The sequence below is a fragment of the Parus major genome, chromosome 2, assembly GCF_001522545.3.
Source record: "Parus major isolate Abel chromosome 2, Parus_major1.1, whole genome shotgun sequence".
NCBI classification, from domain to species: Eukaryota; Metazoa; Chordata; class Aves; order Passeriformes; family Paridae; genus Parus; species Parus major.
This window is the reverse complement of record NC_031769.1, coordinates 55,597,549-55,612,472: the sequence shown is the minus strand read 5'-3', so window position 1 is coordinate 55,612,472 and position 14,924 is coordinate 55,597,549. Positions and strand designations below refer to the sequence as shown.

Below are 14,924 nucleotides of genomic sequence, written 5' to 3'. Positions count from 1 at the left end.
ATCTTTATACTTTGAGGGGAGAGGGGGGATGCCTTGCTCCTTTTACATGACAAGATTTTCAACACTAGTCATGTGCTATAGAAAAGATATACCTGTTTATGAGCTCAGATAATTATGACATTTTCAATTGATACAGGAGCACATAAACCTGCAGCCAACCCATGGGGCATTCCTGGAACTTTAAGTACTCATTGCACAACCTTGGACACAATTTAAATGCACACAGTGAAGATTTGCAAAGGTGCACGGGTGTTCTCTGTGTAGGCAGCTCACATTTGGACTAGGACCTGCCATCCTCTTTTTGATTTTTATGAGATCTCAATTTCTGTACAGAACGACAAAGGAACCAATTAAATTTTTGTAGTAATGATGAGTGGATTTCTATGTATTGCATACATCTGATTTAGATAATTTTGGGAGTGTATTTTATGTGCTCATTATCCTAAAATTACCTCATGTAAAAAAATCTGAACACATTTTTATGAGAGGAAAGCAGTAAAATCTTTTCAGATATCTTCTCTGAATTTCAAATATTAGGGGTCTCTCAGGAGAAAATGTGAAAATTTTTTCAGGATAAGAAAACTCAGAAATAATATTAAAGATGGGTGTGTTGCCAAAACAAAGTGAATCAGAAAGCTGCCTACAAAACAGTGGATGAATTATATGAGTCAGAGATGTGAAGTGAAACAGAAAAAGAAGTTTCTGCTTTATAAACAAGAGAGGTTTGGAGTGGGATGTCACAAGTTTCAAACAGCAGGATATCTTCCCAAGCAGCTGTTGAGGTAAAAACTGAAGAAAGCCACACAACGTAGAAGATGATGTGGAGACATTCACTTTCTACATATCAGCCAATCTGCAAGTGTTTGGATTATCAACAGTTATCTTTCTGTTCACTTTGCTCAAGTTTAGAAAATGCATGTAATAGAATTTTTTCTATGTTTAATTTATCTAAAAGTACAAAAAACCACTTTTTTTTCTTTTTATTTTTACATCAAACCTGTAGTCTCTCATGTAAATTGTCCTATTGACCTCTTTATGAACTTTTGTACAGGAGTGTATTTCAGTAGCAAGTAGCTCAAAATGTATCTTTGTTTTAAACAATGATGTCTAATTTTTTCTCTCCAGGAAAGTTCACATTACAAAGACCACCTTAGAGTGCCTAAATGGGGACTATGAGGTAGAACCAGGATATGGTCATGAAAGGAATAGTTTCTTGAAGAAGCATAATATTGAAACTTATTTTATTGTGCCATCCCATCGTAGGAAGGTAAGCTTATTCATAATTAATTATTTCATAATTTAAAAACCATTCTGTGCTATTCTGAAAGCAGAGTCAGTGGTAGGTTGGTTTCGTTTTTCTTTTTTTTTTATTCCTGAAAGCTCTTCAAACACTCTTGAAGGCCCAGCAGTGCAATAGTAACATTCTGTCTCAGCATTCATGTGATGAGGTGGTGACAGTGGTTTTCCAGCAAGTGCAGCTATAGTCACACCAATTACTGAGACCAGCCTTTTGTTCTACTGAAAAATGTTTCTTGTGACCTCAGCAGGAGTCTTGAAAGCCCATAACTATTGTTTAAACACATTCTATTTGGTAAGCCTTTTCTACATCAGATGAGGCTTATCTTTGAAGTTATCTATCATAACATGCTTAACAGGCCAAGACAAACTTTATTGCTTTTTATCTCAGACAGAGAATTTGAGATACAGATTTTTGCACCCTTATCTTCTGAAACTCTGTGCAAATAAGTTTGATTCAGGGATTTTAACCTTCAAGGGGAAAATTAATACCCAATTCTGAAAGTATTGGTCAGGTTTTAAAGTGGTGTCTTTATACACACTAGGTTTTTAAGCTGTAAAAATTCCATATTTGAGGGTTTTAGCCATCAAGTGTCTGAGAAAAACATAACCACATAGAAACAGGTCATCTTGAATTTCACATCTACAGTCAGTTTTTTGGTCTTAATTTGATGACTCTGAGTTTTTATGGCAATCTTGGGAGTCCAGTCACCAGGGTAATTTGATTCTGGGATTGAAAATCCTGTTGTTTTATTCTGGAAAGGCTCCTGCAAGAGTGATTTTATGTGTTTCTTCTAAAGCATCTTCTTATTAGAGAGATGGAATTTTCTCATCCACTGTGAAAATCATGCAATTTCACGTTTTGTTCCTCTGGTATATATGATTAAATTCAGTTTTAGATAATATGAAAGAAAACAGGTGAAAAAAAAGCAGTGGGTTAAATTCTGTTTTGACAGTCAGTAAGAGTGGTTTTTGGTGGCTTTCTTGAAATCAGGACTAGCATTTTTTAGGAAATCAGTATTTCCTAAATTCATCAATCCCAGTAAGGAAGAAAATGCAAGGAAGTTTATTTAATGTAGGTGTGTTGCTTATTGCTGCTAGAATGTTTGTCTTGGTTTCCACTCCTTCAGCATTATGTACAATCTCATTTTTACATTATAATGTATCAGGTTTCACTTCATATTGAGGAAATAAATAGAGAAATATCAGGAAATTGTTCCATAAAATGGTACAAAAAGATAAGCAGAGACAAAAGGGAATTATTGTGACTTTTACACAGAGAAACTGTGTTGTGTCAATTCTGCTATAAAAACCAGTGACTGAGGAACAGAAGCTTGACAATCACATATGGAAGGAAGCCAGGCCAATGCATGCTTAATGTGCAAGAGTGAGAGTGTACTGCTGTGAGAGCACACATTTCTTTGTCTTTGCAAGATTGCTGAGAAACTACTGGTGACTGCTGAGAAAGGACTGCTCAGTTTGTCATCAGCTACATAAACCCAAATGCCACCTTACCCATGGGTGTCACTGATGAGTCTGGAAATGGCAGATGCTGCTCTACAGCTTGACTAACTGTAGCTCCCCAGCACGCATCAGTGGCCTGTCAGCCAAGAAAGAAACACTTCATGAATTTTGCTGGTGTTGCCTGGCTTCCCCACTGGGCTCTCAGGTCAATCAGCATGCCACTTTGCTGTTTGTCACAGTCCATCGCAGCCGTCCCCAGCCTTCGTGTGCTTACATACTGATTGCTGACCACGAGCTACATAATAGCATATTTGCCTTCTCAATACACACCTGCTGCTCCCTCCTACCCCAATTCATTCACTGCCTCTTCAGAGACATAAAAATAGAAGGTTACCCATGAAGCACTGACAAGACAGAGCTTTACTTGGTGAATTCAGGTAAATCTTTTTGTTTAATGGTGCACTCCTTCCTCTTGAACCTCAGCAGCTGAAATGCAGTTTTTATTCTTTATATATCATCACTGACAGTAACATGAGCTGACTCAGGCAGGTATGAAAATGATTCCAAGTGGAATGAAAATCAATGTTATGAGCAACAGATGATCAAGCATACGTCGAATTTGAAACAAAAACAAGATCACTTGGAATTGTGTTAAAAATTATTTGTTTAGAAGACACATGCCCCACTTTCTTCTATATTTGGTCTGACAGGAAAATTTTTCATCACTGTCACTCTAGCCAAGAATGATGATAACAGTGTAAGATGACTCATTCATGTACCAGTTACATTGTAAATATGAAGAAATTATAAATTATTCCCATTTTTTAAATCTTCTGTTGAATCAGCTAATCTTTGTGATTTGCTTCCTGGTTTAATGTGAGAACACCTCTAAGCAGCCACTGAAGGAATACATTTATTTTTGGTTTGTTACAGTTTTTGTTTTGGTAGAGAACATATTAGTCTATAATTATCCATTAATCTATGCAGTCAACAGCTTATTGTCCATCTGGAGACCAGTGAAAAGTGTGTCCCACAGAGGCCAATATTGTTCAGCATCCTTGTCATCCTTGACATAGACAGTGCACCTCCAGCAAGTTTGCTGATGACACCAAGCTGTGTAGTACAGTCAACATGCTGGAAGGAAGGGATGCCATCTGTAGGGACCTGGACATGCCTGAGAGGTGGGGCTGTGTGAACCTCATGAAGCTCATAAAGACAGTGACAGCTGGGTCAGGGCAACCTTAGGTACACCTACATATTGGGTAGAGAACTGAATGAGAATACCCTATGGATAAGAACTTGGGAGTGATGGTTGATGAAAATCCAACGTGAGCTGGCAGTTTGCACTCACAGCCCAGAAAGCCAACAGTGTCCTGGGCTGCCTCAAGAGGAGAGTAGCTAGCAGGCTGAAGGAGATGATTCTGCCTCTCTGCTCTGTAAGACCCCACCTGGAGTACTGTGTACAGTTTTGGTGCCCCCACCATAAGCACAAGGAACTGTTGGAACAAGTCCAAAGGAGGACCATAAAGTTGAGAAGAGGACTAGAGCACCTCCCCTACAAAGACAGGTTGAGAAAATTGAGGCTCTTCAGCCTGGGGAAGAGAAGGTTGTGTGGAGACCTCACACCAATTTCCAGTGTCTGAAGGGGGCCTACAGGGAAGCCAGAGAGAGACTTTCACAGGAGCTGTAGTGATAGGACAAGGAGTAATGACTTCCAACTGAGAGTTGGTTAGGTTAGTTGAAAGAAATTCTTTACTGTGAGGGTGGAACAGGAACCTGGAACAGGTTGCTCAGAGAATCTGTGGATGCCCCAACCCTGACAGGGTATAAGGCCAGGTTGGATGAGGCTTTACAAACCTGGTCTAGTGGAAGGAGTTTGGAACTAGATGATCTTTACGGTCCCTTGCAACCCAAACCATTTTATAGTTCCATTACTATTATTATTATTATTATTATTATTATTATTATTATGTAATATTTATGCATAACTGCCTTGATTACATTCAGCTCCTAAACACACTTAAATAATTAATCTTTTTTCCAAAGGAAATTTTTTTTAATTAAAATAATTTTTTTGCTGACTGTCATAAGTTAAAAACTTATGCAAATGTGCTTTTTTAATACAATGTGTTCCCCAACACATACCCTGATGAAGTTACTAGCTTTTTAAAAGCCATCACATTTCTCTTAAGTAAAGTTTGATTATCTTCTTGATATTTGATATTGATATTAATACTTACAGTCACATGACCAAAATACTGCCCTGAGAGAAAATTTTAAAATTTTGATTTATGTAAGTAGACACAAGTTTGACCATACTGATTCATGACCAATGAATGTCTTGGCCTTTTACAGGAGATTTGATCCAGATAGAAAAACAGGTATATTTCTGCTTAATATATAAAATTTAATGTATTAAATATTCACGAGATTCATACTCCATGCTTTAGGAACATGATCATTCTCTTAGTTTCAAAAAATTCTAACTTTGTGAAGTACAGTAAATATTACTTTATATGGGTTTTATTTCAAGAAAAAAAAAATCTAGGCCATATCTCTTAATCTCAGAACCCCTTACAAGAACTTTATTGCTCTTCTTAGACCAGCTAAATAACTTTTTCTACTAATGATTTCTTGGTAACCCACCTAATTTATCCAGTTACAACTTTCAAATGGCTTGCCCAAAGTTTCATTTATTTTAATTTAACTTTTTTTAATAGAGTGTATCTGGTTTTCATCCGAATCCTTTGTTCATTCATTGTCAGAACTGACATTAGTCAAAGTATCTTTGCCTCAGTTTTCCTACTGGCTTAGCTGACTCCCAGAAGCACAGCAGAGGTAGGGGCCTTACCTGGACTGTCTGCTACATTTTGTTGGTTGCTCTGGAAAGTCTGACTCTCCTGAAGTAAAACAGCTCTAAGGTTTGTGTCCAACCTCAGTGATATCTAAGTGGTTTTTTTACTTGGCCTCGCTTCCTTGTATTTATTGCAGCAATTCACCCTGTGGTGGCACCTTTCTAGTTTTGAAAGGACTCATTATTTCACCATCTCAGAAAACAGCCCAGCACAGCCAATTAACTAAAATTCCTAAAGGTACTTCTACAGATAGCCAAGCAGTGATGAGAAGTGCTCAACTTTTCATGATGGGAAAGATTTCTCAGAATGAGTTAGATTTTGCCTTTACAGAAGTTGGCCTGCCATCACTGTTACCCATTGCCAGCTTTAAGGGAACCTGCCCCATGGTGTAACTTTGCTGGTTCCAGAGACAAAGCAAAGACAAATAGTGCTGTGTACCATTAACAGCAATAGAGCTGTCCCCAGGAACGGAGGTCATAGGGTGCAAAATTCATAGGGAAGCACTATTGATACAACTTACAAATTATTCCTGTATATTCATAGTGTCTCTTGAGGTGTCTCAGTCCACCTTAAACATAATCAATAATTACCTTCCAATAGATTGCAAATCACCGTCTGCAAAATTTCTTCTAATGCGCTGGTTGAGTTATTCACCAATGGGGTGTTCAAATATATCAGTTATCTTTTATTTGTGGCTGTGTAAATCACATGCTATCTGCATTTACTATTTGAATAGCATGGAAAGATGCACAGTCATGAAAAATCCATGAAAGTGAGTACAGTATCTGTCCTTTGGAAACTAGCTGTTTCTCTGAAGAGACCGACATTTCTCTTTCCTACCTCTACCATGTACATACAAAGCCATGCCAAGCAGTCTCAGAAAATTCTTTCTGTGGCTTGGATAGCCCTTCTTTCTTGTCTGAAGTCTCTAAGCAATACTATGACCATTCTGAAAATCCAGGTAAATCCAAGTGTTTTTTCCTGAATCCTTATTTAGTTATCCAGCCACAGGGAAGTGGATGCTGGTTAGAGGTATGGTGCTCTGTGTCCTAACAGGTTTACTGTGTTGAATCATGCTCTAAACATTCCAATGCAGATGGCTAAATCCACAGGTTTTTTTTTGCCCAAAAACATTCCTAGGAAAAAAAAAAACAAACAAAAAAAACAAACCAAAAAAACCCAAGGGGACCAAGTAGTTTATTTCAAAAGAAAATTTAAAGCAATGTTTGAGGAAGAGGAAACTATTATTTTCAGTCTTTTGAATTTCAGGAAAAATTAGCTGAAAGATTGATGACTCTTAATAAGCAAATGCAGCTCAGGAGCATCCTTTGTAAAATTCTATTTAAAATGTAAAAACACTTGAAATGTCAGAATTATCTAGAGCAATTATCTACACTACACACCTGTGGCATAATTTATTGTCAACTGCAGATGGATTTCCAGCTCAAAAGGTTGATCACAATTTCTCTGACTCATGATCAACCAGGGAGTTCAGCAACTTGAGATTCACACAGAATCACACAGAATCAGCTAGGCTAGAAAAGACCTCTGAGATCATCAAGTCCAACCTATGACCATCATCTCAACTACACCATGGCACTGAGTGCTACATCCAGCATTAAACACCTCCAGGGAGGGTGACCCCACCACTTCTCTGGGCACCCCACTCCAATGCCCAGTCACCCTTTCTGTATTTGTTCTAACTTGCATGCCACAGCTGCAAGTGGCAAAGGCTGTCATATCACTTTAATAGTACTTTCATCTAGCATAAACTGATGAGATTTTAAATATCCATCATAGCAGTCCTATTACCATAGAATAACAGGAAAAGAAACAAAATTTTAATCACTCTTCTTGAAAAGGCACTGTTTTTGTCTTGGAGTACATCCTTCTTTACTGATAACCGATATAGTTTTGTTGCCTGGAGCAGATTATTTGCCTTCTATATTATAATAAATGACTAGGTTCTGTATCTTTCCATCACCAGCCAACAGGTTTTGTCTGCTTATGTCTTCCCTGTAGCTGATCCAATTCTTTTCCCCCCAGCATGGAGTGAACATTATGCAATATAACAGAGAGAAAACAACATAGATTCATGTTGACTTTTTTGCTTTGTGGAGATGAAATACTTAGTAACTATGTGAGCTTGTCTTTTCATTTTATTGTTAATTTACTGTTAGCAACTGGAATGTTTCACAAGTAGAAGTTCTTTGGGGGTGCTTTCTATCATGCCTTAATAGTACTCTAATTGAACTTTTAACAGTGAAAGAATTTTATGCCTATAATCCATATATTACTAGGAGTTTTTGATAGAATTTTTTTTTATTTTGTCTGACCTGATTAAAAGAAGAAAAAGAAGGCTACAGAAGGAAGTAATTGAGTGATACCATAGGTCTAAAATTGCTGCACCTAATCTTTTTAATTCATTATTTCCATTCAAAATGAAGTATTTCTGGGAAATTTCTTTCTCTGTAAAATTAATTTGATTTAATCATTCTGGGTATATCTGGGGGAACATACAACACTGTTCTCATATTGGCTTCTTTTTCCAATCATGTAAAATTTGTGTTTTCCACAGAGCACTTATGACTCAGTAAATCCACCTGTATGCCTAAGATCCCTAAGATTTTTTTTGGTGTCTGACTTTTCTAAAAACATTCTGTTTACTTTGTTTCAAGGAAGTTTTCATAATTCTTGTAAGTTGTGAATTTTCCAGACAAATAGATCCTGGTGATATTTTTGCTTAGGTGACTGTGTGCTTACCAGCCCTTATGGAGTGCTAGAGCTCTGGCTCTTAAACTGTAAGTAGTGGCAGAAAAAGACAGTTTCCCATTTAATGCAGGGGATGTAAAAACTTTACCCACTATTCACAGAATATGCTTTCCTTTATTAGCACATTGGAAGCAAAAATGTGTTTGACAAAATTCTTCTAATTTGAAATGCCACACATTAGACATCTGAGTCCATGTCTGGGCACACACTGAAGATTTCTTCCTCCAAACTGACAGCTACCTGCAGCTGCCACTGCTACCATGACTTTGAGAGTCCAGGGGAGGTCTTTCCACTCAACAGGTCACAGCTTCTTCCAAGGAATTTAGCTAGAGATCTGAATGCATAATTCAGGTGTTTCAGATTTTAACACCCTAGATATACCTTAGCAGATGCAATTTAACAGATGGGCACACAGGCTTTTAGTGGAAGCTCTAGCTTGTATCTGGGCTGTTGTGTGCCTTTGCATTGCCCAGGTTGTTGGAATATACAAACCCAGACACTGGAAATAAATTGCTGGTGTTACTACCCAGCGAGCACAAACAGAAGAACGATGTCTGTGTTGCAGAGTGTATTGCTCTACATCCTTAGGATTGCTCCTGCAGCAGCTAAGAAGCTGCTAGTGCATCATCATCAGTGTGAAAGCCTGCAATTTGGGCTGTCACTGATAGAATTAGTTGTGTGCTCTAATATCATTCTCTCTTTTTCTTCCTCCATAAATGTGGAATCTGTACAAGGAAAGATGTAGGGCACTGGTATAAGATTTTTCTCTGTTGTCGATCTCCTAAACATTGGTTTAGTCTTTACAACTACTAAAAACTTTTTCTACATCTTTGTCAAGAAATTATTCACATTACTCTGAATTTTAGAGACTTCTGCCTTAGTCTGACAGAAGTTGTATTTTTTTGGTAAAACCCCTAATATATTTTTCTATTGGATAGCTGAGGTGTGATAAGTAAAATGTATCATAAGGGCAGTAGAAAAGGATAGAAAAACAAATGTCTGACAATGTTAACTGTAAGAAGAAGGAAAAAAAAAAAAAAAAGAAGTAAAAATTCCCTCATCTACCTTACAACAAAATGTCTTGAAGATAGTCATGGAGCAAATACTACCACCAAGAGACATGGTCCTGCCTGCCTGAAGATAGAAAACACACACAGACATAGTGCTACAGGATTTATGGTTTCTGTAAATGTGTTTTAAATTACATTAGTATCTTATTTTCCTTGCTACTTTATGCACTGAGGCTGAATATAGTCAGGGAAATAACAGTCTGTTCACATTTCTGAGAATCTCAAATGAGCAACAGTTAAATACTTATCAGAATATTACATGACATTCAAACACTGGGGTGTTTTCCCAGGATTTGAATCAGTGCTTGTTTGTTTTCTGCATTCACAAAGCTGTACATAGTCCTGGACACTTCCACAGTGCTCTGTTAGAAAAGTCCAGCTCTTAACCTTATTTGTCAGCTGTGTTGAAGCAAACAACCAACCTTTCCTGAAATTATGAGCTAAGTGAAAAGTGAACAGAATTAGAGATGATGCCAAAGGTCAAAAAGACATGAGAAAGTAAAATGCATTGGAAAAATCAACTGGAATGGGAATGCTGCAGTCCAGCTTTCCTGTAATGCTAGCATGGAGCAAAATCTGAGGGAATAACTGAGTGAAAGACACTGGTGTTGAGTTTTTCATTTGGAGAGGGTTTTAAAGTCTGTTTTAATAGACTGTTTCGCATTTCCTGACTTTATCATAGACTGAGAGCAGTAGTTGGGATTACTTAAATATTTCACTGAGTTTACTGTGTCAAAAGTATTGTTCTGCTGTACAAGCAAGAATAAAAAAGGGATAAAAGGGATATGATTTGTGAGATGAAGGTGAGAGAGAATTCCTTTTTTTATTTTTGATATTGTGTATATATAGTAGTAGAATGAAAAATCCTCAGTCCTAGTACAGAATCTACATGTCCTGAAACCACTAGCTTAAAAAAAAAAACCTAAAACAAACCAACTAAAACCACCCTCAACCAATCAACCAGAATAATAAATAAAATTATACGGATCTGTTGAGAACTGTCAGTGTGTCCAGCTTGTGTGTATGCAGTGAATTCTTCAACCATGAAGAGCAGTAGCTACACAGTAGGTGTGTTCACAAATATTCATAGCATTGCATGTTAGCTGAATTTGGATGGGGCCTTTGGAGATCAAGAGGTTGACCTTGCTCAAAGCAGGGCTGGCTTTGCATTTAGATCCACCTTTGAGTAAGTGCTGAGTGTTTCCCTGACTGGCAACCTCTGGAGGCATGATCATCCTCACAGCTAAACTTCTTTGTATCAAATAGGAATTTCCCTTGATATTCATTGCCTCTTGTGGCTTTTTCTGAGTACTTGTCAGGGTTATTCTAGCTCTCTCTTCTCTGCATCTACTACTTAAGTGGTTAAAGACAGCAAGCGGATCCCTCATTAGCCTTCTTCCAGCTAAATGAACTAAATTCCCTCAGGTTCTTCTTGTATGTCATACACTTGAGGACCCCACTTGTTTTGGTGAACCTTTGCTAACCTCATTCCAGTTTGTCATTGTTTTTCTTTGATCAGAGATTTCACACTAATCCATTTTTTTCAGTGACTTGAACGGAAATTTTTACTGAACTCTGAAACAGCTGGAAAAACTCACTGTATTTCCAACACATAAAGGGTGTATACTGTTGATATATTATCTGCCTGTAAGATTTCTAAACAAAAAAGAAACCTATTGATGGTAAGAGCTAAAAATGTTCTACATACTGATTTGAATATAAAGTCAGAAAACTGAATGAAAACATGTGGCTGGAGAAAAGTCACGTTGGTGGCAGGGCCACAGTCTGAAGTGGAGTCCATTCCAAGTTTTCAAGTTGCAGGTTGTACTCAGAAACACATCTATTATAAGAAGGTTGCATGGAGGAAAGTCTAAATTCTTCTCTATTTATAGGACTCCAAATCCTTGTAGGGGGATATAGTCATGCACATATGCTTACCTTCCACAATCATGCCTCCTTGGATCTTTCACTACTAAGATGCTCTACCTGTTCTTTGCCACTCTTGCATCTATACTGTGGCATTTCCATAGTGAAGGCTGTCAGGAAGCTTTTGTAGGTCTCTGAACTTATTTATAATCATCTTTGATTTAAAATCATCAAAATTGTTGACTCAATTAATGCAATGTCCACTGTGAAAAGTTTGAGCAAAGAAAGAGCTAATGATCTCTTGAGATATGGTCCACCTGTAAATTTCTGAAAATGAAATGAAATGCATAACTGGAGAAAGTTTCAAGAATGTTGCTCGATTTTGTTGTAGCAAAAGGTTGATAGAGAGACTTTGTAAAATATGTAGAACTTCTAGAAGGATTATGTATACATTAAGAAGATTTGTAAGTGGAATACTTCTCCAAAAAGTGTGTTTTAGCTGTTGGGAACTGTAGCTCATATGATCATATATGCCATACTCAAGCCTAAAACCTATCCACTTGGTGTCCTTAGGAATACTTAAAGGATGTGAATATCCTTGTACAGTATCTTCTGTGCAATTCAGTGGTAAGTCTTCTGCCAGAAATCCCTTGGCAGAAAGGGTTCACATTAGGAATCTCTTCACTCAGGCTATTGTAAAACTACCACTTACACAAGTAACAAGCACTAGATACACAAATGTCCTTTTAGATTTCAGCTGCTGACCAAGCAGTGTAGTGCAGTGCAGTGATGCTAGCTACCTTCAGTCAGTCTTCCAGTGTACAATAAAGCACCTAGGCACCTTTGCACATTTAAAGCCCATCACATGTTGAGAACATGTCTGCTAGGAAAAAAATAACAAGTGCAACATTGTGGTCATTATTGTGTTTCATAGCCAGAGTGTAACTGACTAAACAAGGTATTGAAAGTTCAAAATGTATAACCTTGATTTTCCAGAAAAATGCAAGTGCATGGCTGTATGTGTAAAACATAACAAGTCAATATGTGAGATGCCGTTCAGAATATAATCAGTGTCATTTTCCCTATCTAAATTTAGTTGTCCAAGAAAACATGCAGTAAACAAATGCTTTCAGTTTTTATTTCATTCTTTGATCACTGAAGTGATGATGTAAACAGCTCTAGTAAATCATATTATTGTGAATAATGCACATCAAAATTCTCATTGTCATTTGTGGACTTTAAGACCATTTGAATAAAGTTTTTGGAGAGTGATTTGCTCTGTCTTTTGCACCTATGAAAACTAAGGACCATATCCTATGTGCTTCTTTATTTTGTTGATCCAGAAGAAATTAATTTTATAAGCTTAAATTCCTATATTGAGGAGGCATGGAGTCCTACCATGTTTCTCATTAACACTTTCCACATGCCAGAAGCATGAATAAGTTTGGTATAAATACTGATAGAATATCCTGAACTGAGAAAGCATCTGAGCAAGTGCTAGGGCTTTACTGAAGTCAGCAGTAGTTAAATACATGCTTAAGAGTTAACCAAGAAAATATTTGTCTTTGCCTAGCTGGGAAAACTTGGTAAAAGGAATAGATTATGCTTAACCCTTTGAGAGTATTTCTCTGTGGTATACTCTATGGTATAACACTTCTTGCTTTGTAGAAATAAGATGTGAGTTATAGCCTCAATGCCTCACACCCTCCTTTTAAGGCATATATCTATATCTATATCTATATCTATATCTATATCTATATCTATATCTATATATCTATATCTATATCTATATCTATATATCTATGTATCTATATATCTATATCTATATATATATCTATATATATATATCTATATATATCTATATATAGATATATCTTTAAAGGAAAATTTATCCTCTTCAGATTTTAATGAACTTACCTATGGCTGAAACAACAAGATAAGGAAAGAAGAAAACTGAAATTATATTTTTAACTTCAATTAATAAAAATGCCAATTACCTCCTTATTTTTCCTGTATTTTCAAAAATTTATTTTTATGTTAAAGAATATTATATATAGAATATATAGAATAAAAATTATTAATATTATATATAGAATATATATAATAAGAATTTAAAGAACAAATATTGCCTCTTCTGTGAGTTTGTCATTAATGCACTTCTTTTATAGTCCACATTTCTAAGAAAAAACAGTTCTCAAAATGTTAAGTATGAGTTTACATGAAGTCTGTTCAATAGGTTCTTTACATCTTGTGTTGAAGATGAAGTAATCTTCATTGCAAGTGTGAGATGTTTATCAAAAAGCATTGCTTCTTGATTAGAATATTGTTTTGTTCTGACCATGAGGGTGTGCAAATGCCTGCAAGTGTGTACATCTGCATGGGAAATGCAATGTCTTGGTTATAAATATTATTTTTCTCACCAACAGATATTTCCTGGACTGATTCTCTCAGACATTAAGCCTGCCAAAAGAATGAAGTTCAAGACAGTCTGCTATCTGCTTGTGCAGCTCATGCACTGTCGCAAGATGTTCAAAGCGGAGATCCCTTTCTCCAACGTCATGACGTGTGAGGATGATGACAAGGTATTCCATGTGGGCCAAGTGAACTCTTTGGGCATCAGTTCCAGGACTGCATCAAGCAGACCATCTTTGACAACATAGGGGGTGATGTTACTAAATGATAAAGAAGTTTATGGTGTTCCTGCTGGAGCTAGAACCATCTAATTCCCACAGTAAAGACAAAATTTAATTATAAAAGGCCTCAGATTTGGAGATGCTATTGGAGAAGCCAGCACAGGTGTGCTATGTGGCTTCTATTAAGGGCTTTTTTCAACAGGAACTAGAATTTCTGAAGCTGTTTCCATTCTTTTAAACAAATAATCTTTTGCATCTTTTGTCCATCCCCATCTGAAGCTGATGGTGGCAAATGGAAACCAACAAAATAATTTTGTTTCTCCAGATGGTTCTCTGAAATATGAAAGGCAACTGATTAGCCAAAACCCCTCTTTGTCCATAATACAAATCTTAAACATAAAAGTCCCTAATACAAATATAAATTCCACTTTCTTGGATGCCAGGTAATTCCATAAATCAAAATTGCCTTACATACTAGTGGCCTGGTTGGCTTCTTTTCTGTATAGGAATCTACCTGTTAATTTATGGACAAAAACCATGAGAGGTGCTCATTCCATTTCCTTTGACAGCAGGTGGCAATATTACACAGGTCACTCCACCAGTGAGTGGTGGCATGTAAACATTGGAATCAGCAATTCAGCTTGACTGATTTCTTCACCTGTTTGGTTTTTTTTTTTCCATTTATTGAAGACTTAGTCTAAATCTTACTTTCAGAAAGCATTCAAACTTTCGTATTTTATGTTGTATATGTGCTTGTGTTTCCTCAGCAGGAAAAGGGGAGAAAAGTAAATTAGTTCATTTAAAACACAGTTTCAGTGAAGACTTTCAGAAACTCCAGATTTGATTTTGAAATTGGCCATGTACAAAGCCTTCCAATTGGGATTTACTGTTATGTTTGAGTATTTTAAAAAATAGCCCACACATTCTTTGAACCATATGCAATACTTTACAATGTATATTCTTGTGTA

The 14,924-nt window shown here is 36.7% G+C and overlaps 1 protein-coding gene across 1 annotated transcript in view; it reads left to right on the top strand.

The window, feature by feature from the left end:
* ADCY1 (adenylate cyclase 1) overlaps positions 1–14,924 on the top strand; it is a 147,040-nt gene that overhangs the window by 94,579 nt on the left and 37,537 nt on the right. The window contains exons 7-8 of the mRNA XM_015620219.2: positions 1,126–1,267; positions 13,750–13,905. Coding sequence (XP_015475705.1) covers positions 1,126–1,267; positions 13,750–13,905 — 298 coding nt within the window. The remainder of the gene's footprint in view (positions 1–1,125; positions 1,268–13,749; positions 13,906–14,924) is intronic.